The 26,822-nt window shown below is 24.5% G+C and overlaps 1 protein-coding gene across 11 annotated transcripts in view; it reads left to right on the top strand.

Moving 5' to 3' along the window:
• LOC134827790 (ensconsin) overlaps positions 1 to 24,226 on the top strand; it is a 64,770-nt gene extending 40,544 nt beyond the window's left edge. The window contains exons 1-12 of one of the 11 annotated variants that reach the window (XM_063840611.1): positions 5,944 to 6,924; positions 11,599 to 11,661; positions 11,831 to 11,992; positions 14,111 to 14,525; positions 14,589 to 14,719; positions 17,864 to 17,992; positions 18,292 to 18,741; positions 20,378 to 20,554; positions 20,680 to 21,632; positions 22,219 to 22,694; positions 22,758 to 22,957; positions 23,126 to 24,226. In XM_063840611.1, coding sequence (XP_063696681.1) covers positions 6,645 to 6,924; positions 11,599 to 11,661; positions 11,831 to 11,992; positions 14,111 to 14,525; positions 14,589 to 14,719; positions 17,864 to 17,992; positions 18,292 to 18,741; positions 20,378 to 20,554; positions 20,680 to 21,632; positions 22,219 to 22,694; positions 22,758 to 22,957; positions 23,126 to 23,142 — 3,453 coding nt within the window. In that variant the 5' untranslated portion in view covers positions 5,944 to 6,644 and the 3' untranslated portion in view covers positions 23,143 to 24,226. Of the gene's footprint in view, positions 1 to 5,943; positions 6,925 to 11,598; positions 11,668 to 11,830; positions 11,993 to 14,110; positions 14,526 to 14,588; positions 14,720 to 17,863; positions 17,993 to 18,291; positions 18,742 to 20,377; positions 20,555 to 20,679; positions 21,633 to 22,218; positions 22,695 to 22,757; positions 22,958 to 23,125 lie in introns of those variants that run through there. The other 10 variants (XM_063840616.1, XM_063840612.1, XM_063840615.1 and 7 more) reach the window with 10 other exon arrangements.
• The last annotated feature ends 2,596 nt before the right edge of the window (positions 24,227 to 26,822 follow it).

The raw sequence follows: 26,822 nt of genomic DNA on the forward strand, positions 1-26,822 counted from the left end.
ATATTTTTTCTAAATAAAGTAAAATTTTACTTTAAATAATTAAAAATTTTAATAATTAAAAATTTTTTATTTTTATATATTTATATAAAGCTCAATTTTCAAAAATCTGTACATGAGCCCTCATAATAAGAGGATTTTGACTTAAATTTTTTTCATCTTTAAATGGCTCCTGTACATCGGAAACGCAAAATTTTGAAAAAGTCCAAAACAAAAGTTGTTTCTAATGCCAAAACCTTCATTTTGAGCTGGAGAACCGTGATCTACAAAAGTTGAAAAAATTTTGAAAAATCGGTATGTGAACCCTCATAATAAGAGGATTTTGACTTAAATTTTTTTGCTAACATCTTTAAATGGCTCCTGTACATCGGAAACGCAAAATTTTGAAAAAGTCCAAAACAAAAGTTGTTTCTAATGCCAAAACCTTCAATTTGAGACGGAGAACGGTAATATAGCTCAATTTTCAAAAATCTGTACATGAGCCCTCATAATAAGAGGATTTTGGCAGAAATTTTTTTTCATCAATTTTTTTCGGACATGGCGCGAGACACCGTGCGAGACATGGATTTTTTATAGTGTACCTAATCATATTTTTTTAAAGCAAAATTATGATTTTTTTTTTAATTTTTGGAATATATTTTTTTTTTTTTTTTTTTTTGATTAAAAATCAAATTAATGTTTTTTAAAAAAATTAACTAAAAAATTAATTTTATAAATTAAAATTAAAAAAAAAATATTTAAAAAAATTAATTAATATATTTCATTTAGATAAAACTTAAATAAATTCACTATAAAAATATATTAAAATTTAAAAAAAATACATAAAACTAATTTTTCTTCATTTTTTTCTTTAATTTTAGGTAAGTGACTGCAACTCTCTACCAAAGGTTAACGATTATTACGAGCATCGATCACGTGAGAAATTACAATCTTTTCCTCCTAACCATAAACATTAAAATAAATGCGCAAATGGTCAAATAGTTCAAGAATACAACCTTCATCAAAGCATCTTTAGCGAAAAAAAATAATCAAAACGACTGTTGAGTGACAGCTTCTGTCCGCTGCTACTTCTTTTTAATGTTGTGCAATTATTTACGACAAATCACCTAAAGGGAGTAACTAATAATATACATTTAGCGACTAATGATGGTGCAGCAGCAGCGAATTCTCTCAAGTACTTGCTACTGAACTTCACAACAAAATGCGTGACCTGAAAAAAAATTAAAATAAAAAAAAAACAAAAGACTTGTCAACAAGAACAAAAAAAAAAAAAAGATTAATCGTGATTCAGAGAAAAATTACCTTTTTTTGTTGTTTATGTGAATTTATTTTAACAACGATCATTATTACACGTGTCCCATTATGAAATGAAGTGAGGTAAAGGCATGTAAAGTTGGTTCAATAGATTCGCCGTAAAACTTGAATAATAATGACCAAAACATAATAAACTCATTACATGATTACGAATCAGTCATATAAAATAACACAACTTTCAAATAATGTAATTTAATAAAATTATTACCGCAACAACAACTTTTTTTTTTGCATCATGCCCTTAAAACTGCGTAGTTCCGCAGTAAATGCAATAAAATTAAGCAAAATTCGTTTCGATTTTTTTCAATCACACTTTTCCATTAGAAAAATCATGTTTCAGTTACACTTTCCCTAAACTTGCCTTTTTTGCTGCGGTGAGGCAATCTTTAGGGCATGTTAAGTGAGACAGATGTAATTTGAAGGTGAAGTGTGAAAATTACGGGAAATATAATATATTTATCTGTTTGTGAAAAAAAACTACTGGTTACAACGAAAAAAAATATGACAAATGTATTATTGCGTAAAATGTTTATTTCCTGGTTTTCACTAAACTTCAAACGGTTTTTTTTTCTTTTGTTTTGGATAAGTGTTAAAAAAATTTAAAGATAATCATTATTTTTTAGAAAAACTCAAAAAATTTAAAAACTTAAATAATGTAAAAAATAATAATTTCAAATGTCTCAAAAAAAAATTGTGAAGAATGAAAAATCAAAACAAAGTCAAAGGTTAAAAATAATGTTTAGAAAATTGGGATGAAAAAAACTAAAAAATCAGTTTAAAAAGTATTTCTTTCAAAAGAAATTTCTTAACATTTTACACATTTTTTTCGTAAATTATAAATAATTAAAAAAAAATATTTAAAATTTTTTATTAAAAAAAAAATATTTTAAAAAAATATAAATATTAATATTTAAAAAAAAATTTAAATTTTTATATTTTTGTTTTATTTTTAAAATTGTGCAAAAACAAAGTTAATTCAAAAAAAAAAAATAAATAAATAAAAAATTATTAAAAATTCTTTAATTTTTATATTTGACTCGATATCTCTCTAAAATTTTTTTGAAATAATTGAATAGGAAATTTCAAATATTTTAGACATTTTTAAAACTCAAAATAATTCATTTTTATTGAATTTAATTGATGTAATTAATTAATTAAATTAAAATTTTAATAAATTTATTAAAATAATTAATTTAAATTTATTTTTTATTTATTTTATTTTTTTTTATTTATTTTTAATAAAATTTAAATAAAAATTAAATTTAAATAACTTTTTAAAAAATAATAATGAATAATAAAATATAAATTTAAAAATATTTTAATTATTTAAAAATAAAACAAAACTTGCCTTTAAAATCTTTAAAATAAAAAATAAAATTTCTAAAAAAAATTGAAAAAAAATAATAAAAATACTTCGCCAATATAAAAATTTATCTCCAACAATTATTCGCTAATTTATTCGTTTGTTTACAAACATCCAACAAAACACTCAACTTTGACAATCATTGCTATACCAAACAAAATATCTTTTTATATAGATAACGCAAACGTGTCTCTTTACGTTATAAATCTAACTCCATACACACAAATTTATTGTCAAGAACCAATATATATTAAACTAAAAACCCACATACTTGCTGAGAAACTCTCTCAAAGAATTAATATTTCTCTCAGTTTTTAATATTTTACGTACAAAAATCAAAATTAATTTATCCACTTCGTCGTCGTGTATTCAATTCAGCAATACAGCGTCGCTCGTTTAGTTTAGACAACATGCGTGAGTCTCTCAGTACTCAAAAAAATAATTCACAGTAGTGGATTGAACAACCATAAAAAAAAAATCAGTTGAGTAAAACTCTCACTTATTTCTCGTGGGTACGGCTGAAAAACTTGTTTGTATTGTTATTACTACTATTATTGTGCTTCGTGGTCGTAACTGTTGATCTTTATTAAATATTGTTCAGTTTGCATTGTGTAGTCTTATGATTAATACAATTAACTGTCTGACTCGCGCGATAAGTCTTGCGACGCGCAACGCGGGTTTCTTGATAGTTTAATGAGATTAAATAATAAAAAAAAATAAATAAAAATAATTTTTTTAATGAGAAAAGTAGAATTTATTGTATTGGAGTAATCTCAGAAAGAATTTATTAATATTTATTAAAATAAAAAAAAATGTGTTTAAAAAATAAATTAAAGAGATAAGAAGCATGTGTGTTCCAGAAAGGATATTTTTATTGAAAAAATATTTAAAATAATTATAAAAATTATTAATAAATAATAAAAAGTGAGTTAAAAAAATTAAAAAAAAAAATAAATAAAAGTGATAACCAACAGAAATATGTACAAATTGTTGTTTTAACATGTATCATGTCATATAATTATCTAAAAAAAAATTTTTGTTTTTTTTTATTTCATTTTGTTTCCAAGAAATTTAATATAAATAAACAAAATTGAGCGGAAATAAACCCGTCTAATTTTTTTTTTTTTTTTTTTTTTTTTTTTTGTGAAAAATGTATCTCCTTCAGTACAAAAATAAATAAATATTAAATAACAAAGCCATCATATATGTTTAACATAACAAGAATCGTTTAGCATTAAACGAATTAAAAAAATATATAAATAAATTGGATTATCTTCCATTCATTCCAATTATTATGATTGGTCTTGAAAATGTTCGTTTTATGAAATATTTAGAGCAATATGAGCAACATGAGAATTTTTAACACTCTCTGCCAAGCCATTAAAAAGCGCAGTAGTGCATGTCTCATACGTGCAAAAAAAAATTTAGATTGTAAAAATTGTGACTTAATTTTCTGTGCATTATTTTTCGTGTGTGTGTTTGCGGTTATAATAATATAATATTGCATGTACCACTTGAAACAGTTATGATACGTGTCTCGTTGTTTATTTATGTGCGTTATTTAGATTTTTTTTATGAGAAACAGATCACAATGAAGTTCTCTCAGTCTGATTGAAAGTCCAATCAAGCACATCCATTTAATTAAAAAAAAATAAATTATTCGAATTTCAATCAGCTAATTTTATTGTGCACTTGTATTTTTATTTATTGACGGAAGATACCTAAGTACCACACACGATTTATTTCGGGTCAATATTAATTTTCGATTTTTATTTTTTTTTAATGCAAAAGAGAAAAAGATTGATTGCTGTCATAATATTCAATTTTTCTTCGAGATTTTGCAAAAATAAGAAATTAATCTTCGCTTCTGGTATTTTCTGTATTGTAGCGTTTTGTTCATTTTTGTATTTCATTCAATCATTTAAAGTACGTGAAGTGAATGAAAGTACGGCGAGACATACGCGTATGAAGTAAACTATAAATTTTTTGAATTCCTTATTTATTAGTAGTTTGTGTAAATATTGAATGGGCGGATGGAACGTTTGAGAATTGCATTTTTTAAATGCATATTGGTATTTTATAGGCTTTGAGATGATTTTATTTATTAAAAAGTTTATTTTTTTTCTAAATTTTAATGAAAATGAAATTTAAAAGTTTAAAATCTTAATAGAAAATCCAATTTTAAAATAAAAAAAAAATTGTAACGCAATAACTCGAGTTCTGTTTCATGAATTTCTTTATATTTTGATTTATTTTGTTCATTTTAGTTATCAGAAGGTTTTTGTATGTTAAAAAGTCTAAAAAGGATTTGAAATTCTATGAAAATTTCAAAATATGTAATGTGAACTTCATTGCATATCGCAAGGGACAAATACATAAAAATAGTATTCATTGCATAACTTAAGAATTTAATAAAATTAATTAAATTTTTAAAGAAATTTTTATTTTTTTTTTGGTGAGGTTCATAATAATTTTCAAAAATTTTTAAAATTTAAAAGATTTAAAAAATTTAAAAATATTAAAAACTTTATATTAAATGAATATTAATTTATTTAATTCTTCTTATTAATTTATTTTTCTAATTTATTATTTTTATGTTTAATTAAATTTCAATTTTATATTGATTTTATATTAATTTTTTTTAAAAATTTATTTTATTATTTTAATTAAATTTTAAAAATTTCGTAATAATATTTTTGTACATTTTATATCTTTAATATTAAAGAAATTTAAAATTTTTTTAAAAAAATGCACATTTGAAATAATATAAAAAATTAAAAAAAAAATATAAAAGTTTAAGTAATTTTTTAAAAACATTTAATTATATTTTTTAAATTTTTTATTTAATTTTATTAACTATTTTTATTATTTTATATTTTTAATTAAAAAAAGGTTAAAAATAAAAAAAATCAATAAAATAAAAAATAAAATTAAATCAGAACAAAAAAATTTAGTAAAAATATAAGAATAAGAAAAATTTTTTAAAAATATTCTGACTTAACAAATCTCTTCAATTTCCTAATCTAAACTTGTCCTTGAAAAAAATCATTAAAGTACAAATTTATGGAAATATTCACCCCATACGTTCCAACCCACCTTTATTTTAATAAATATATCACTTAAAAATATGTGGTACAATATGACATGATACAATTTGTACACAGAGAGCCGGTTTGTCAATATTCTGTGAAACTGTACACACAAAACTGTTTAAAACGACACAATTTTTACATTTTTTCGTTCATTGATTAGATAAACAAACCATAAAATTATCGAAAAAGCACAAAAAAGAAAAAATATCGAAAAGGAAGAAGAAAATCAACACCAAAAAGTGACCAAAAAAAGATAAAAATCCAAAAATTCCTGAAAAAAGTGCAAAAATGTGACCTTTATCCATCGATAATGTATTCACAATACTTGTGCAAATATAAGGCTCGTGCATGATGTCGTACAAAAATAAATAAAAAAAAAAAAATCAGCTAAAAATCTATCGAGTGACTCAGTTTCGTTTGAATTGTGATGTCGTAAACACTCACATAATTTTTTAAAAAAGTGTTTAAAAAAAACTCAAAAGATTAGACAAGGTTTTATTTATGGTCTGAAGTGAATCAGAATCCGGTGAATGATGAATTGATCATGATAAAAAATTTGAAGAGCTTTTAATTTCTATCAAGAGTCTTCAAACAAAAGTGAATTGTTGAAAATTAAGCAAAAAAAAAAAAAATTGAAACCCACACAAAGTACAGAAAATTGTTACTTTACACAAAAAATATTTATTGTCAATGTAAATAATGTCATGATCGCAGAAAAAATCCACAAAGTAGGCTCGCAGTGAACAAATGACGTACCCATGCATCCATAAATGGTTAATTTATTCAACTCGGATTTTTTTTTGATGGAATTTATTTTTTTTTTACGCCGGTCGTTTGTTGTAACTTGGAAAAATTAGTGCAATAAATATTCGTTCATTATGGGAATCGAGGAGGTCGATCATCGAATACCCACGGAGACGCTGGCAGTTCTCCGGGGAATTTTAGTGAAATCATTGTCGAGAGAGAATCTCAGCGAGACCGATTTGAAACGTGAATTAATTTTAAACAACAACAATCAGTTCTACCACAACAATTATTATCATGCGCAACGCAAGCAAAATCGGGTGACGCGCGATCCGAGCAACAGTAATGTGATAAATAATGTGCTGCAGAAGCAAAATCATCAGCGACATTCGACGATACAAAAACAAAATATCGGTAAGACAATTAAATTTTTCTAAAAACGGAAATATTTCTACTGGCAGAAAAAAAATTTTACTAAAAATAAATCATTAGTCAACAACCAATAAAAGTGGTAAATTATTGGCGGTTGCGATGATATTTTTTGTTTTGTGCGGCGTTTGCGAATATTTATTTCCAGTTATTTAAATACTTAAATAGAGATAGAGACAGACACCGAATGTGTCGTTGTAGAGTGGACAGAAAATAAAATAAGCTTCTTATTTACAGTTTTACAATATTATTGATTGAATGACTTTGACTTAAAATACAATGGAAGTGTCTGGTTATGTGTAATTTGTGACACTTTGAACATATTTATAAAAAATATTTTTAAAATGTTTTTATGATTAGTGAGACTTGATCGCATTTTTAAATGACAAAACTCATAAAAAAAATAAAAAAATAATTATTTAAATACAATTAATTAATTTTATTAAATTATTTATATTATTAAGTAATATTTTTATTTTTATTAAGTATTTATTTTTTTTTATTTATTATTTTATTAAATTTATTTTTTTTAATTAAAATTAAAATTATTAAATTTTTTTAATCTAGATAAAATAAATAAAAAAAAAAATAAAATAATAAATATTATTAACTTAAAAATGTTTAAAATTTTCATAATTTTTTTTTAAAGTCTTATTAATCTTTTTATATTTTTTTATTAAATTAAAATTGTAAATTTATTTTTTTTTTTTGAATTAAGTATTTTAATATTTTATTACTTGAAAAAAAAATACAAATTATGATTGCAATTAAATTTCTTTTATTTTTAATATTTAAATATCAAATCAAAATTAAAAAAAATATTATAATTTTTTTTTATAAATAAATTATTATAAAAATTTAATAAAATAAAAATAATTTTCTAAATTTAAAGAAATATAATAAATTTAATATAAATACTAAATAAATTATTAAATTAATAATAAAATAAATTTTAATAATAATAAATATTGACCAATATTATATAATCACATTTAATTTATTTTATTATTAATTTAATATTTTTTATTTATATTAAATTCATTATATTTCTTTAAATTTTTATAATAATTTATTTATAAAAAAAATTATAATATTTTTTTTAAATTTTATAATATAAATAATTTAATTTAAAAAGTAGAATTTTTTATATTTTTAATTAAATTAAATAAAAAAATATTTTTTACAAAAAAATAATAAAAAGAAAACTAAAAAATAATATTTTTCTGCTTGAAACGTGTTAAAATCACCAAATATGATGAATGTTACATTAATTCAACACACTTGTTTGTCGTTTATGCTTTAATTCTTTTGTAGCACAGTAACCTATATACAAAAAAAAATGTTATTAAGATGTTAATCTGTGTGAAAAAAATAATAATACTCACGATTAACTCAATACCTCTAAATGTTACGTAGGAGGACTCATTTATGAACTTGCCTCATAAAACTCATAAATAAAAAAAAATAAATAATAATAATTAATAAAAAGCATTTATCTGATCAGATTTTATATAAAATATTTTTATGAGACGACCTTGATTGCATCCGACCAACAGCTGGTTGGATTTTAAGTACCTTTCATACCTTTTTAGTCGGAAAAAAATTCACTTAGTGCACATTAATTGATTTTAGAATAAATTGTCGTTAAAATTGAATTTCAAATAAAAATTAAGTTGTCAATAAAATAATGACGCCGCAGCAAAAGCGACGCGTGTATCATCAATTCAGCTCACTTGAACAATTTAATTGATTGAGAAATTAACTGCGTGACGAATATTTTTTTTTTATGAAATTCATCGATAAAAAAAATTTTTTTAAAGTTAATAAATAAAAATGTCGCCGGACTAATAAAGCCGTTTATTTACAGAAATTCAACAAAAATCTTTCTCTGAAAGCAGAAAAATACCTGCGAAAACACAAGTAGGTGTTAATTGTGTTGATTTGTCATATAAATAAAGTATTTATTATATCGCCAATGACGTGATAAAAATTTATAAGACGCGACGTTCGCATGAGAATATTTTTTTTCACTCAACGCAGGAAAGATTAAGCGTTATGAAAGTGTCATTTTAACGGGCATTGTCATTATTATCGTAATCATAACAAAATATAGTCATAAATATTAAAACAATTCGAATAACGAGTTTTTAATGTTTGTTGAATTTATTGAGTCACTTAATTTAAGTGAATAAAAATTATTTTATTCAGAGTAAGATTTTATGGGAATTTCTTCGTAAAAAAATTAAAAAAAAATAATTTTTCATAAAAAATAATAAAATTAAATTAAATTAATTTTTAATGAAATAAAATAATATTTTTCTAAAATAAAATATTTTTTTAATAATTACAAAAAAAAATATTTTATAAAATTCAAAAATTAATAAAAAAAAATATTTTAAAATTTTTTAATTCAATAAAAAATAAAACATTTATTGGAAATTTTATTTATGTTAAGAAAATTTAAAAAAAAAAATCAACTAAAAATAATATAAAATTAAATAAAAATTAATAAGAATAAACTAGGTACATATTTTTTTTTATGAATTTTATAAATTTTAACAAAAAAAATAATCTTCATTTAATGAAGCAATAAAAGAAACTCGAACTCACCAATCTACGTAACACTCAAATATCGTCTCGAAAACCGAAATTGTATAATATAATTAACATTCAGAGCAAAACATCAACATTTTATCATTAATCATTAGATATTTTGGCTGTCTCAACTTGATTTTTTTTCGTCTGTAGATTCCTCCCGTTTGCAATTTGATTTTTTTTTTCGCGAATAATATTTGTTTTTTTTTTGGCATGTATAAAAAATTACTCGTTATATAACAAGCATATAAAAAAATATTGAATGAAGCAAATCTTAATGTCAAAATAACCAAAACGAATGCGAGAAATAAAATTAATGCAATCATAAATAAAAACTAAAAAAAATGTGCCAAAGGAAAAAAAAATTAACAACGATAGATTTCTGCTTTTGTTGCGTTGATAACTTGCACCTGTTTTTTATTTTATTTTTTTTTATTGATTCAAGAGGTTGAAAACATTTTTTTGTTATTTATTTTATTTTTATTTATTTATTTTTTATTATTTTTTTATTTTTTATTTTCACAATTTAATTAAATTATTTAATTAAAAAATGAAACTTTTCATTCAATTTAATTTTTAAAAAAATAAAAAAATTAAATAACATTTTAATTTTTTTTAATGAACAAAAATAACCAGAAGTTTTTAAAATAAGTTTTTATCAAAAATTATTTCACTGTTAAAAAATTGACCTTGAAAAAAGTTAAAAATCTACTATCTTTAAACGTCTTAAATTTTTGTTTTAATTTTTTTATGACAATTTAAGCCTTTACTTCCTTTAATAATTTTTTTTATATAAAAAAAACTTCACAAAAAAATTCTTTAAGAAAAATTAAAATTCACAATTTCTGGCGCCAAATCTCGTCAAGTCTTGTCAAAATAATTTATTCTTTCCATCTAACCAACCGACACATTAACAATCTCATTACATGCCAAAAACCATCTTTTGAATTTTAATTCTTGAATAAACATTTATTTCCGCAGAAAATTAAATTTTTTTTTCAAGTACGTGAACCTACGACCAAAAATCGACAAAAATTAGGTGTGTCGCTATTCTTTTGCATGTCACCACGCAATTTTCACTCGCATTCCGCCGCAATCCAAAACAATAACGCGCTCGGAAATGACAGTAGTGAAAAAGTTTTACCTTGAGATAGTTCATTTCGTTGTAATCTGTCTTTTTTCCGGATATTTTGATGTGATGGTGTCAAGTCGAGAAACAAGTAAAGCACCCTTTTTGTTGTTAAAATAAAAATTTCTTTAGAAAAAAAATTACAAAATATGTCACGATTGAACATTATTTTCTTCCGTATTTGGTGTTCGTCGTAATTAGCATCAGATTATGGATTTAGTGGTGTCTTTATTGTAATGTCATAATATTGAATGAGTTTTTGCTTCGTTTTTTTGTGTTTACAAAGTTTACCATTTTAAGCAAATTTATTGTTTATCACATTGTAAGAAACAGGTAGGGTTACGCCTACAACTCGCGTAATACGTGACTAACTCACTGAATCACTGTAAATAATATTTTGGGAAGGTAAAATGATATTTTAAGTCGATTTCGTGATGCTTTGACCTTTTTTGAGAGTTTAAAGGTTGATTTTTCGTGATTTGATGCTCGTAAAAAAATAAAAAAAATATTTACAAAATTAAAATAATTAAAAAAAATCATTTTTAATTTTTTTTTATAAATTAAATTAATAATTTTTAAAAATAAATTAAATTTTATTTAATTTATTTAAAAAAAAAATTTAATTGCTTAAAAATAATTTATTAATTATTTTTATTTTAAATATTTTAATTGAATTTATTTTAATTAAATTTCAAATTTTTTTTTTTAAAATAGATTAAAATTTATTTAAAAAAATATTTAATTAATTAAAAATATTTTATAAATTATTTTTTTATATGTAAACATAATTATTTAAAAAATAATTTCATAAAATAAAAATAACATTTTTTTTTTTTTATTTTTTTTATTTAATAATTTAATATTCATTAGATAAAAAATAATAATAAAAAAAAATTAAAATGAAAACTAATAATTTTTTTAATTTTTTATTCCAGCTGGAAACAAAGAACCTGCAGCACCCAACAAACAGCCATCCAGACCGTCATCCGCGAGCAGAGGTGAGTGTAAGTTAAATTATCGTGCACAATTTTTATTTATTTTCTTTCTTTTTCAATTTATTTTCATAAAATTTTTCATTTTTTTCCTTGGTTCTGGGTCTTTTTTTCGTAAATTTCTTCACGTTAATTAATTTTTTCGGTTCATTTAATTTATTTAACATCAAAAAAGGCACAAATCAAAGTCATAACAGTAGCATAAACAGTACGTTGCATTGGTTCGCGTGCGTTGGTGGCGGTGCCGATGACGAAAGTCACAACAAGCAGGAAAATAATTATTCAGAATCTGCGAAATTTGACTACGATAACATTCAATTTTTCGATGGTGATGAAGGTATTAAAAAAAACAGTGAAAAAAATCAATGCATGGTTTTGTGTGTCATAACAAACAATTTTTTAATCAAAATGAGTGTTCGGTGCTAAAAAGAAGCGATAAAGGAACATGTAAATTTGCATGACGTAATTAAGCGTGATAATAATTTTTTTTATTGTAATTTAAACATGAAATCTGATAGTTATTGCCATGTACTGACACGGATTTGACGACGGCGGAAGGTGTTTGATAGAAAAATACAAAAAAAATAATTTATTTAGCTGATGACATCATTTTTTTGAAGTAACAAAAAATAAAAATCGAATAAAATGGAGAATAAGGATTTTCGAGTTAATGCAATTCGTTTCGCGCCGGTTTATGTTTTTTTCTTGAGAAATGTCATTGAACTCTTTTTTTTCGTAAAATATTTTGATAAAAGTTTTTTTCTACAAAAAAAAATAAATTTATAAAAAATTTATATTATTTTAATTTTAAATCAAACACGAATTCCAATGAAATTTATAAAATATTTATTTAATTTAATTTTTTTTAATTAATTTAATTTAATTTCCCAAATTATTTTTTTTAAACTAATTTTTTATTAAATTTTTAATTTAATTTTTTAATATATTTAAAATAATTTTAATTTAAAAAATTGTGCATACCTAATTTGACTGAAAATTATACATAAACATAAATAATTATAATTTAATTTCTAACTTGAAATACGAAAAAAACCAGTCCAATTTGAGTTCACAAAAGAAGTTATGTAAATTTTATAAGAACAATTTTTATCAAAGCAAAATGCATTAAATATAAATTTTAAAAATGATCAATAAGAAAAATTGTTTTTGTTCATTCAATCCAATTTGAGTTCACGAAAGAAGTTATGTAAATTTTATAAGTGCAATTTTTAGCATTTAAATGCATTAAATATAAATTATAAAATTTAAAAAAATTATTTTGAATTAATTATATTTTAAAAAAAATATTAATTTTTCATTAATTTAAAAATTTTTTAAAAATTAAACTAATTATTTGAATTAAAAAATTAAGAATAAAATATGATTAAAACAAATTAAAAATTAAATAAAATAAATTATCATTATTAATTTATTAAATAAATTATTATTTAAATAAATTAAATAAAATAAATTTAAAAATAAAATTCAGTAAATATTTAGACAAGCAAAAAAAAATACAAAATAAATTCAATATTTAATTTTAATTAAAATATTTTTTAAAAATTATAAAATTAAAATTTTTAAAACAAATAAAATTAATTAAGTAAATTTAATTAATTAAAAAAATTAGTTATTATTTAGACAAGAATTTAAAAAATTTACATTTCTTTCAAGACAAAATTAAAAATATTTCTCTAAAACTTTATTCAAATATAAAATTTTGAACCTACTTGAAATCAATCACATCTGGTATTCTCATCCCTCATAAAAAAATAGAACAACAAAAGCACAAATAATAAAAATTTCTGTTATTCATTCATCCTTCAAACATCCTTTTTATCGTCTCCAAAAAGTCTACTTCTAGAAAAAAAAATTTTTTTTTTCAAAACAATTCCAAATATTTATTACAAAATTTGCATGAAATTCTAATCAGACCCTTAATTTTAACTAAAACTAACACAAAACAGGTTGAATATCTGCGTTTCTGAGAAAGTTCAACAAAAACCGTCAGACATTTTTCTCGAATGTGATTCAATTAGCCTCTGTTGAGAAAGAAAATACATCAACAAATAACATTTGAAATTCAATTAGTATTGACCGTATTTACTCAATTTGTTTCTGTATTCAAATAAATGCGTTCAGCCTCTTCTCCGAACGATTTTTTTTGTGCGTGTGAGTGTTTGTACCTAACAATGCTAATACCTGACTAATACCTGTACCTTTTTCTATGTAAATTGATCTAACCATATTAGTGCATTTGTATCAAGGTCTCTGCATTTTATTTCAAGTCTTTATATTCTTATCGACATTCAGTGCAGCAACAATTGATTTTTTCTGTCGATTTTTTTTTGTGTTTTTTTTTTCATTAAAAATCATTAACAACCGTTTTTCATCAAATTCTGCGAAAAAAAAATTAAGAAAAAAATTAAAATGTTAATTTTATCTCGTTGCGCAGCTGAACTAAATGCGATCCACAAGGAGCGCGAGGAGAAAATCAAACTGATGAAAGAGAAGCAAAATGAGGATCGCCAACGCAAACTCGAGGATTTGAAAGCTCAAGCGCTCGCAGCACAAAAGTTCCGCGAACAAAAGGAGGAAGAGCGCCGCAAACGGATGGAAGAGCTGCGAAATCGCGAAAATGATCGTCGGCAGCAGGTCGAAGAGCGGAAAAAGGCCATCAATGAGGCGGAAAAGGAGCGTCGCGAATACATTTTGCGCAAAGATCAGGAGCGACAAGCGCGTCTCGAGACAAAGCGTCGCAACGAACGGAGCCAAATTGCGTTCGCTTTCGGCTCGTCGACGCCGCGCATGATTGAAACCGTCGATTGTAGCGGCATGAGTATGTCGAGCTCGTTCTGGGCAACCAGAAGGTAAGGAAATTGTTTTCGGTGAACAGAAAATTTTGAGGTTTTTAATAGTTTTTGCATCAACAGAGCCACATCCATCACGAATATGTCTTATGGGAATAATACAGCTTTAACGCGTCGCAGCTCCGAACGCGAACTTGGGGGAGACAGCAAGAAACGAGCGACATCCGCTGGAGGATTAGATAGGCAATCAGAAGGTAAGTCGATAGTTATTCATTTTTTAATACATTTTCTTGTTAGGTTGATTTAGCGTTGAAATTTTTGATGTGCTAGATTCGTTTTTTTATTTTCGTATGATTTAAATTCCCACAAAAATTTTTATTTTTAAAGAAAAAATAATTATTTAAAAGAAATAAATTTTTTTATTGAAAAAATAATTTAATTTAATTTTTAAAAAAATATTAAAATATTTTTTTATATTTTTTTAATTAATAATTAAATTATTTTAAATAATTTTTTTCTCTGTTTTTATTTTAAAAATTAAAAAAAAAAATATTTAATTAATTATTTTCATTCAAATTTATTCTTTTATTAATTTTAAATATTTATTATATTTTTAAATTAATTTAAAATTTAATTTAAAAAAAATAATTTTAAATTTCAAATTAAATTAAATTAAATTAAATTATTTTTTTATATTAAAAAAATATTTTTTTTTTTAATAATTATTTTTTCATATAATTAAATAAATTAAAAAAAATATTTTCAAAAAAAATTCCAATACAAAGACACACTTACACGATTTTTCTGCACAAACAAACACACCCATAAAAACACTTTTTTAACATGATTTTTGATCCTCGTGCACACCAAAAAACAAAAACCTGTTTTAATCCTGTAATCCTCCGTCATTCCATCGTGAATCGTCTCATACCTGAACACCTCTTTATGTCTACTCTTTTTTTGTATGACTCACTCGCCACAGATCAAAGAATGTCAGCGTCTATGTACGAAATATTCGACTGGGACGGAACCAAAGGTGCGAAAGGTCCTCGGCCAAAGCAGAAAATGCACTTGTCTTTGGCTGGATCTTCGATCAACATTGACGATCCAATTGGTGAGCAAGCAATTTTTTGCTCGGTCTCTCTTTCGAGATTTTTTTCTTAAAATAATTTTTATGTACAAAAAATGTTTGTCTTTTTTGTTGTGTTTTTTTAAAAAATTTAATTTTTTTGAAAAATATTTTATGTAAAAATATCCTTGTAAACTGCGTGAACTAATCGTGTTTGTTTCCGTTTCCTGTTGACTCAAGTTAAGCGATAAACAGCAAAAAAAAAAATCATAATTGCACATTTTTCTTCTTGAACCTCAGTTTGTGTTTGTCCCTGACAGCAAGCAAAACATTTTTAAATTTTAGTGAAGAAAAAATTAAAATATGGGTCAAGGTACGATTTTTTTTATCGAAAAACAACAAGAGAAAGTACCAAGGAAGTTCTTATCTTATCACCTCGACAGTCGATATTGAAACTTTAAATTCTGTCGATTCGTGACTCAACACAGAAAAAATCAATAATCGTGTTTTATACAGGAGTCACACCTTGAAAAAATGTTGTAGAAGAATAAAAAATCTTGCTGAGTAAAGCCCAAAATTAATAATTTAAATGCATATATTGAGAATTGAGTGGAATTGAGTAGAACTGAGTAATCAACAGAGAGAAAAAAAATCACTTCTGAATAAATGATACTGAAGAAAAATTGAAAGGAGATTGTAAAAAATTAAAAATAACAAAACGTTGACAAGAATTTTGTAGTATTGCCATATTAATATTAAACTTTTTTTTTGCAAAAATATTACTAAATGAAGTTAACAAGCCAATATTTTTCGAATTAATGAAAAACAATTTTATTAATTGTTAAAACATGAGATTTAATTGTATTGAAATTTATTTACTCAAAAGTTATTTTAATTATTTCATTAAAATTTTTGACACTAAAAATTTTATTTAATCTTTAAAATTTTTAGATGATTTAAAAATATATTTTTTTAGTTTGAATAGTACGAATTTGAGAAAAAAATTATTTTTCATTAATTTTGAGGTTATATTAGAAAAGCGTCTTACAGATTGAGGAGTACTAAAATGTGAAGTTATTCATATTTGACATCTCTAACGATCTGAATATTTATATTTGGCAAAAATTAATTAAATTTAATATTTTTTAATTAAAAATGACAGCAAAATTGATTTTTAGAAAATTTTTAAAAATTTTTATACGTAAATCTCCATTAAAAATTTAATAAAAAAAATAAAATTTTCTTATTAATTATTTTTAATCAAATTTATTTTAAAAATTAGAAAAATTAACAAATTGATCTTTTTGCAAAAAATTAAAAATTATTTAAAAGATTTTTATTTGTTGAAATAGATAAAAAAAATTTTTCTGCAGCTTCGAATTCTTCGAGAAAAATTTCATTAAAATTTGATCAAATTTTAAACTTAAAAAGTCTTTTTTGGAAATTTTTCAATTATATTTTTGTCGATTTTATATAAAATAATTTTTTTGACTAAAAAAAACTTTAAAAAAATTATTGATGATTTAAAAATATATTTTTTTTGTTTGAATAGTACGAATTTGAGCAAAAAATTATTTTTCATTAATTTTGAGGTTATATTAGAAAAGCGTCTTATAGATTGAGGAGTACTGAAGTGTGAAGTTATTCATATTTGACATCTCTAACGATCTGAATATTTACATTTGGCAAAAAAAAATAATTTAAAAATTTTTTAAATGTAAAAAAAAAACAAAGTCGTCACTTTTTTGTTCATTCTACAACAATTCAAAATGCATTTATTACTCAATTCTCTTCAAACATCACAAAAAATAGCAAAAATAATGTAAATAAATAAAAAAGCAACTGATTTAATCACAAACCAGCAATAAAGGTTGCAATAAGGCATTAATGTGTCAATTTATGTCAAGTCAAGTCTAAACAACTTTTTTTTCTGTATTTGATTGATATCAATTCAATTCTGTTTGTTTTTACGTGTTTGTGGCTTTACAATGTAATTGCGCAGTGTTATTTATCAAGACTCAAGAATCAATTGACATCTTTAAAAAAAAAATACTTTAAAAAAAATTATTTTAATTTTTTTTTTAAATTTAAAGGCATGAGTTAAAATATTTCTTCTTCTTTTCTTGTCTTGCACTTTAAAAAAAAATACTCAAGAAAAAAAAATTGCATGTTTACTTTGACATCTCTCAAAATTCGACGCTTTGCAAATATTTAAACTTTTTTAATGGGAATGTTCGCTCGCTCGTCAAAATTCTCCTTTCTGTACTAACAAAAAACGTAAAAAACTTGAAATTAATGTGGAACGCTCTTCTCTCTCTCTCTCTCCCAGATGATTCAGGTGTTGATTCTCAAAGTTATCAACGTGCTAATCGCCGTAAAACTGATTTAATGCCCACCATTCCCAGTCCTCGTGATAGTTCTAGAACGTCATTTGGCACACACACTCCTAGAACTCCAGGTAGTGTATCGAATTTTATCGAAAAATTATTTTTTTTTTAACATTAATTCCATTCAACGTCATGCTTTTGTGAACGTTACTTTGCTTGTAAAGTCCCCCTAAATTAATTTTAAATTATTTTTTAATGCATCTTTTGCATGAAATTTTTATTTAATTTTAATTTTTTGTTTTTTTTTTTTAATTTCATTTATTTAAAAAAAAAATTCTACTAAAAACTTGGGTCCCTCTTCGAAAAAAAAAATCCATCCATTGCCTCAAAAAAAAAAAAATATTTAAAAATATTCCGAAAAAAAAATCAGCTCGTGCTTTTTCGATGACGCGCTTGGATCAGCTAGCAACGCCTGTGCGCCGCAACGGAGAACACATTCGTGCGATTGTCGAGCGCGAACGCAAACAAGCGCTCGAAATTGAAAATTTATCGCGTTTATCGTTGTCACGCAATTCTCCCACAGACACGGCGGCGGACTTGAAACGCAAAAGTCGCAGCATGTCACAGCTCGCGGGGCGTCGCTCGAGCAATATGCGACGTGACCTCAGCACGGGCAGTGCTCGTAACTCGCCAATGACACCTTCGGCGACGACAACGACAACGCCAAGTCGCTACAAGACGAGCACGATGCGCAAAAGTGACACGTCAAAGAGCATGTCGCAGTTATCGGATGCGGATAACGAGACAGTGAAGCGAACGATGCGGTCTCGCAGGTTGCGGCAACAAGTCAAAGATCAATTAAGTAACTCGAGCGTTACAGGTGCGAATTATTTTTTTACCCTTTTTTGCTTTCTCTCGCCGCTCTTCCTCTTTTTTCTGTGATACGCTAACATTTTCCTTCAATTTATTTGAAAAAATTTGTAAATAATTCGCTTAAAAAAAATCAAAAATTGTCATTGGTCTAAGTTTTTCGGTGAATTTGACTAACAAACAGCACCTGATTGTACTTTCGTAGCAGAAATGTGGCACAAATGGTAAAAAAAAGTCTTCACAGGTGACGGCAGTGGTTCAACTTTCTTCTCTTCGCTTCGTTTCATCTTCGTTCTCATCGATTTTCACTTAATTTTCATTAATATCTTTAACGTATCATCACTTTTTTAAAACACTTAATATCATTTTTCATAACAAAATCATCTAAAACTTAAAAAAATATTAAAAATTTGTAAATTTAACATTAAGGCATTCAATTTTACGCAAAATTATGTGGATCCTTATTGAAAAAAGTTCAAAGGGATCTTAACAATTTTGCAAAATTATTGAAAAATTCGAATATATTGGAAGCTATGGTGTCTAGCAGTTGATCTTTGTATAGATTAATGTTGTGGTAATGCTTCGGACATCGATATTGAATGCCTAAAGTAGTTAGAAATTATTAAAATTTATTAAAAAATTAATTTTTTTTATTAATTTTAGTTAGTTGGCACGATAATTTTATAAGTATTTAGTCGAAATTTGTAGTTAAATCGGTTCAATAATTGAAAATGTTTTAAATTTCATAGATTTTTATTAAAAAAAATTATTTCTTGAATTAAAAAATTTAACTTCGAGTTCGAAAAATTTCATTTCGAGAACGAAAAGTTCATTTCGAGTGAGGAAAACTTAAAATTTTTTACTCAAAGTTCATTTCGAGAACTAAAATTTTCATTTCGAGTAACAAAAATTCATTTCGAGAATTAAAAAATTTACCTTCGAGATCGAAAAATTTCATTTCGAGAACGAAAAGTTCATTTAGAGAATTTCAAACTTACTTTTATGACTTAAGAATTCATTTCAAGAACTAAAATTTTCATTTCGAGTAATAAAAATTCATTTCGAGAATTAAAAAAATTACCTTCGAGATCGAAAAATTCCATTTCGAGAACGAAAAGTTCATTTAGAGAATTTCGAACTTACTTTTATGACCTAAGAATTCATTTCAAGAGCTAAAATTTTCATTTCGAGTAATAAAAATTCATTTCGAGAATTAAAAAAATTACCTTCGAGATCGAAAATTTTATTTCGAGAATAGAAAGTTCATTTTGAGAGCTTCAGATTCATTTTCTCGATCTTAAAGTTCATTTTGAGTAAGAAAAATTTTAAATTGATGACTCAAAGTTCATTTCGAGGCTAAAATTTTCATTCCGATTAATGAAAATTCATTTAAAGAATTAAAAAAAATTACCTTCGAGAACGAAAAATTCATTTCGACAACAAAAAATTAATTTAAAAAGTTAAAAATGATATTTAAAACATTTTCGATTATTGATGCAATTTAAATTTCATAATTTTTTGTTAAAAATATTAGTTTTTAAGTTAAATTTTAAATTATTGTACAAATCATATAGCACTTCATAACCCTTTAAAAGTCACCTTATCATATCCCAAAAATCATTATTTTTCCATTATTGGCTTTGTAGGCTTGCGATCCGGCGAAATTACCCCTACGAGTCATCATGCAAGTGGCTCGAGACCTGGCAGTGCAATGTCAACATCAACAACAGCCTCCGGTGTCGTCTATCGTCGATCAGCGCCCATTGCACGTAAGCCTCGTCCCGCAAGTATTGCCGTCACCGGAGTTACTCCCAACAAGGATGGTATGTTGTTTTTTTTTGTGTCTTTAGTCTAGTGTTTCCCCGATTTTTAGTTGAAGAGCTTCAAAAGCTTTCGTCGCTTAATTTTTTTTTTCATTTCAAAATTTTAATCGAATTTTCCGTTTTAGATGCTTCTGATAGCAAACGCCCCCCGCTTCCAAAGCCCGCAGCAACTAGACGTCCCACAAGTGCATCCAACACTCCATCAAGCAAGACTGCTGGCTCGGAGCAGCCAAAGAAGATCGAGAAGCCACGCAGTGCTCGCGCAACGCCCGCCAAAGGCACAACTCCGCTCGTATCGCCGAGTCCCGATACCGCCAGCAAAACCATGGAACAGACAATAAAACAAGCTTCCAAAACGGTCACGGAAACGCTGACGAAGGAAACTGGCGAAACGGTTGTCACAAAAACGGAGCAAGTCACGCAAGAAGTCACTGTGGCGTGCAACGAAAATGGCGCTGCGGTCATTTCGACGCTCGACGAGCAAAAAACCATCACGGAAACCGCTGCGGCAGTCGTCGATGGAGTCATTGATGCTGCCATGAGTGGCACAAGCACTCCCAAGGTCGAGAAAACGCCGCAACCCGAACCGCGATCGAACAGCGATTTGGACAACGTCGATATGACGGCATCGATGATCGCCAAGAAAATCACGACGGAGGAAGAAGCGAAGGCAAAGTTGGCGGAAAAACGTCGTTTGGCACGCGAAGAAGCCGAACGTCAAGCCGAGCTGGAGCGACAACGTCAGGAGGAAGAAGCTCGTGAAATTTTGCGGCAAGAACAGGAAATTATTCGTCTCGCTGAGGAGCAACGGCGACAGGAGCAAGAACGCCTACAGCTAGCCATAGAAGAAGCCAAAAAACGCGAAGAGGAGGAACAGAAGAAACGTGAGGAAGAGGCACGTTTGAAGGCCGAGAAAGACTTAGAAGAGAAGCGGAAAGCGGAGGAAGCGGAAAAGTTGCGCATCGAAACCGCGGAACGTCTCAAGAAGGAGGAGAAAGAACGCGAGGAACGCAGAAAACGTGTCGAAGCTATTATGGCTCGTACACGCAAAGGAGGTGCTAATAATACACCAAATAAGGTAATTATTATCAATTAAATATAAATTTAAAAAAAAAATTAAATTTAAATAATGAAAAAAAAATCAAAATTATTATTTTTGACAAACACAATAAATTAATTTGATTAAAAATTAAATTTAATTTAAAATAAATTTTTTAAAATTTATTTATTTATTTTTTTTATTTAAAAAATTTTAAATGAATTTTAAATAAATAATATTTAACAATAAATAAATATTTTTTTAATAAAAAATTATTTTTGTTAAAAAACTATTTTTTTTATTAAATTTTGAATTAATTTTTAAATTTCATAATTTCTGTTGAAAAAAAAAATATATTTAAATTTTTTCTTTTAAATTGAAATTATTGCCAAAAAAAAATATTTAATATAATTAAATTATAAAATTAAAATTTACGTTCAAAAAATAATTCAAATTAAAAATAATAATTTAAAAAAAGAAATGAAATATAAAAATTAATTATTTTTATAAAAAATTTTAAAAATTTATTTAATCAATTAAATTATTTATTTTTAATTTTGATATTTAATTTTTTTAAAATATTTTATGCATTTAATTTATTAATTTAATTTTTTTTTAATTTTAGACTGCCGATGACGAGGACAAGTCCAACAACATGACCCAAAGTCAAATCCTCATGTCTCAATCGTTGACGGAGTCAATGATACAGGAGATTAAAGAGGTGACGGCGGAAAATTCCGCAGAGTCCAGCAACAACAGCAACAGCGATGCATCATCACAGCAACAAAAGCAACCAGATTTGACGACGCAGACACCAGCTGCAAATGCCGACGAGCCCGGCAAAAATGGCACTGGCGATGCTCATTCGCAATACGAAAATTCAGTTACTGAAAAAGAGAATTTATTAATAAGTAATTTTAACAAAAATTTAAATTTAAACAATGGCAGCAGCAATAGTGAGCAAATGGATGCCAACGAGCATCACAATGGCAAGAATGGATCGGAGGCGCACGATATTGGCATGAAGACGACAGAATTGATCATTCAAGATGCAATTAATCAACAAAATGGACACAAAAATGGGGGATTCGATGATATGATGTAAGAAATTCGTGAAAAAAATTAAAATTTTGAACGATTTTTTAATTTAAATCTGTTTTTTAGAAAACCAATCCCAGTATCTGAGGCAAAACTGAATGCCGTCAATCAAGATTTGATTACCGATCAATTGATCGACTTCAATAACCAAACAGCAGCAACTACCACAACAACTGATGTACAGATGAATATTGATGATCCATTATTAAGTTTCAATAATAATAACAATTTAACGCCGCTAGTCGCCGATAGTCAAGATAATAGAGGTAAATTCTAAATAAAAAAAAAAAATAAATTTTTAAATAATTAAATTAAGATTCATTTTTAATTGAAATAAATTTTTATTAAAAAATTAAAAAATAATAATAAAAATTTAATTAAATTAAAAATAAATAAATAATTATTAATTTATTTTATTTTTTATTTATTTTCAGACTTATCACTATTGTAAACTATATATCATAAAAAAATTAATATTAATAGTTGGTTAATACTATTTAATTAAAAAAAATCTACAATTAACAATATTACAAAAAAAAATCAATATTATTTCATCAACTAACTAAAAAAAATGGGAAAAAGCATCAAATCAAAAATATCAGTTATATCATTAATTAAATAATTGTAAAACTTATGTTTGTCCAGATTCCGTGTAAAAAAAATTAAGTACTGATTTTTAAATAGGTTTTTTAATGTAATGTCTATTAAAAAAATTATTTGTATATTTATTAATATAAATCTATACATTTATGTCATATTCAGGTCAAAATGGTAAAAAAAAATTACTAAATAAAAAAAAAATAAATGTCGTGATATTATAAATGTCACAATAATTCTTCTATAAAAATATAAAAAAAAAATATTATAAAGAAAAAACAGTCAACTGTGTTATTTTTAACAATCTCCAAATTAAAAAAAATAGCTTTAGGAGCTTCTCACGAATCCTGCAAATTTTTCCCTCAAGAAAAAATATTTACTCACAAAAAAAAACGTTGGATTCGCTTGAAATTTGACGCCAATTCGGTAGATATCGCGTACAATCTATAACCTCAAGGTATATTCAGTAACGTAGCTAGTACACATTTAAACATCGTTGAATCCTCTATATATATTTTTGAACTGTTTAACCAAAATATATAGACAAAAAAAATATTTAATCCTATTTATCGTCTTGTGAAACTCGTGTAAAGATGGTAAGCAAAAAAAACACGAGTTTTTGCCATTTAATAAAAATTTCATCAAAAATCATAAAAAAAGTGTTTCAAAAAAAATAATAAATTTTAATAAATATTTAATAAAAAAAAGTCACTTTTAGGACTCAAAAAGCACATTTTTCAAGAAATTGCTAAAAAATTGTAAAATTTTTCGGGATATGACATAAAGCAATGTAAAAAAAAAATTGTAAAAAAAAAGTTGGTAGGAAAAAATTTTAGTCGCTTAATTTTTTCATGAAATATTTTATTTGCCTTGGTAGCCTTAAAAAACTCTCAGTTAATAAAAATAAAAAAAATAAACTACTTTAATTTTATTCCTCGATTTGAGTGCCTCTTTAATTATTGAAATAATAAAACTCTATAAAATACAATTTAAAATTTTGTTGCTGGATAATTAAAATTTTTGCTTCATTTTCTGAAAATGATGAAAAAGGAATTGGATCCCATATATTGTAGAAGTAATAATTGATGCTTGTATGAAACGCTTTATAATTTAAAAAAATATATATATATATAATAAAATGATACCTAAAACAAAAAAAATATTAAAAAAAATATTTTTAACTAGTAGAAAAAATAATAATTAAAAAAAAAATGATGAAAAAATAACAAAGTGAAATGAGATATAATTAAAGAAAAAAAAAAGATTTAGGTTCAGTAAGTAAAGAAAATAAGAAAGATAGTGAAATAAAACTTAAAATTAATGAAAAAAATAATAAATAAAAATGAGAAAATATATTATTTAAAAAAAAATCTTTTATTTTTCCAAAAAAATTTTATTGGTAAGTCGCTTCCATCATAATTTTTTTTTCTGTAATATCTTTTCCATCATAATTGTGTTTTTTACGACATATTTTAACATTTTATAATGATTTTCGATGAATCGAACAATCCATCTTATTTAACTTGAACGCGTTCGATAAAAAAAATAAAAAAAAAAAAAATAAATAAAAATCTTTGAAAATTTACCGTGAAACCATAAAAAAATAATTTTCTTACTTATTTAAAATCAAATTTTCTTATAGAAAATTTAAAAAAAATTAAATTATCTGCAAAATAATATTTATTTGATATTTTTTTTTATTCAGAAATTTTTTTTTTTTAAATTTTAGTAAAAATGTACATTATTTTACAAAAATTTTTCAAAAATTAAATTTTTCTTTAAAAATAAAATTTATTATATTTAAAAAATTTTTTCATAAAATCTTAAAAATATTTTACAAAAATTGAAAATTTATTTTAAGAAATTTATTTTTTTCATTAAAATATTAAAAATGAAATTTATCTTAAAAATATTTTTTTTTTTCATAAATAAATTTTTACTTTTTTTTTCAACAGTTTATTAACGTTAAAGTTAAAATTTTAAAATTTGACAACTAACTTAAGCACTGTTGTATTTTATGTCATTTTACCTCGTGTTACTTTCATATCAAATTATCAACTAAATAGCAAAACATGTCTGTAAAAATTGTTAAAATTAAAGATCAAAATGTTCTTGTTAATATTTCGCAACAATTATACAAAGACACGCAGGACGATTCGTGTATAACTTGCGATTTAATCATCAAAAGCGGTTCAAAACTCTTCGAATTTTACGCTCATCGCTTAATTCTTGCCAGCGCAAGTAAATTTCTCTTCGATATTTTTTCCTCGACGGAGCCGGGAAAGTTAGCTGTACTAATTCTGCCTGAAATTGAGCCAAAAATTCTCGAAAAAATCCTTTATTTCATCTACAATGGCGAAGTTAGATTACCTCCAGCTGATATAGAAAAATTTATCGAAGGATGCGAGTTACTAAAAATTGACTCGATGCAGGAACAAGACTTGGGTACGGAAGAAAATGCAAAATTTGTCGAATCGATGGATAAAAAGTCAAATTTAAGCAGCGATTTTGACGAAAACTGTTTGAATCTTTACACAGTAGCGGATGGAGAAACGTCACTCAAAATGGAAATCTCAATTTCTGAAGAGAAAATCCATCAATATGACACTCCGCCGACTTCTGATGCCTCGGATCACGATGAAAATGTGTCAAATGCTGCAAAAAATTACATCTCAACCGAAGAGAAAAAATATTTGGAAAAAGTGAAAACTAGTTTAATTAATGTCTATCGAAGTTTTAGATTTGGAGAAGAGCCGAATGAAAGTATTAATGATGTGATAAAAAAGACAAAATTAATTTTTAACGAAGGCAAGTTAATAAGAGCAGTACATAATTGTGGATTTTGTGGAAGTGGTTTGAAAATCTCTTACGAGAAGACGGCATATCATGGTTCATATTTTAGAACTTGCAATTTTAAGAAGCATCTCAGAAATGTACATAAAATTGAGTTTGTTAAACGTTCAAGACTTAGCTAGACTAAGCATTAATGTTTTAAGAAACTATGACGAAAAATTAAAATAAATGATTTTGAATTTGTTAGTTTTTTTGTTTTTCATTTTTTTTTTTTGTTAGATTTTTAGAAAATTTTTCTTATTCGATTCATCTAAAAGTTTTCAAATACACGTAAAATTTTTTTTTTTTTTTGGTTTTCATAATTTTCTCAATTTTGATTGTCTTTATACCATTTAATTTAAATTTATTTATTTATTTAATTTAAATTATTTTTTAAATAATAATTATAGGATATTTTTCAAAAGCAATAAAATTAAATTAAATTATTAAAATTAAATTAAAATTAAATTAAAATTAAATTAAAATTAAATTAAAATTAAAATTAAAATTAAAATTAAAATTAAAATTAAAATTAAAATTAAAATTAAAATTAAATTAAAATTAAAAAAATTAAAATTAAAATTAAATTAAATTAAAAAAATTAAATTAAAATTAAAATTAAATTAAAATTAAAATTAAAATTAAAATTAATATTAAAATTCAATTAAAATTGAATTAAAATTAAATTAAAATTAAATTAAA

This window comes from Culicoides brevitarsis, chromosome 1, assembly GCF_036172545.1.
Source record: "Culicoides brevitarsis isolate CSIRO-B50_1 chromosome 1, AGI_CSIRO_Cbre_v1, whole genome shotgun sequence".
Lineage (NCBI taxonomy): Eukaryota > Metazoa > Arthropoda > Insecta > Diptera > Ceratopogonidae > Culicoides > Culicoides brevitarsis.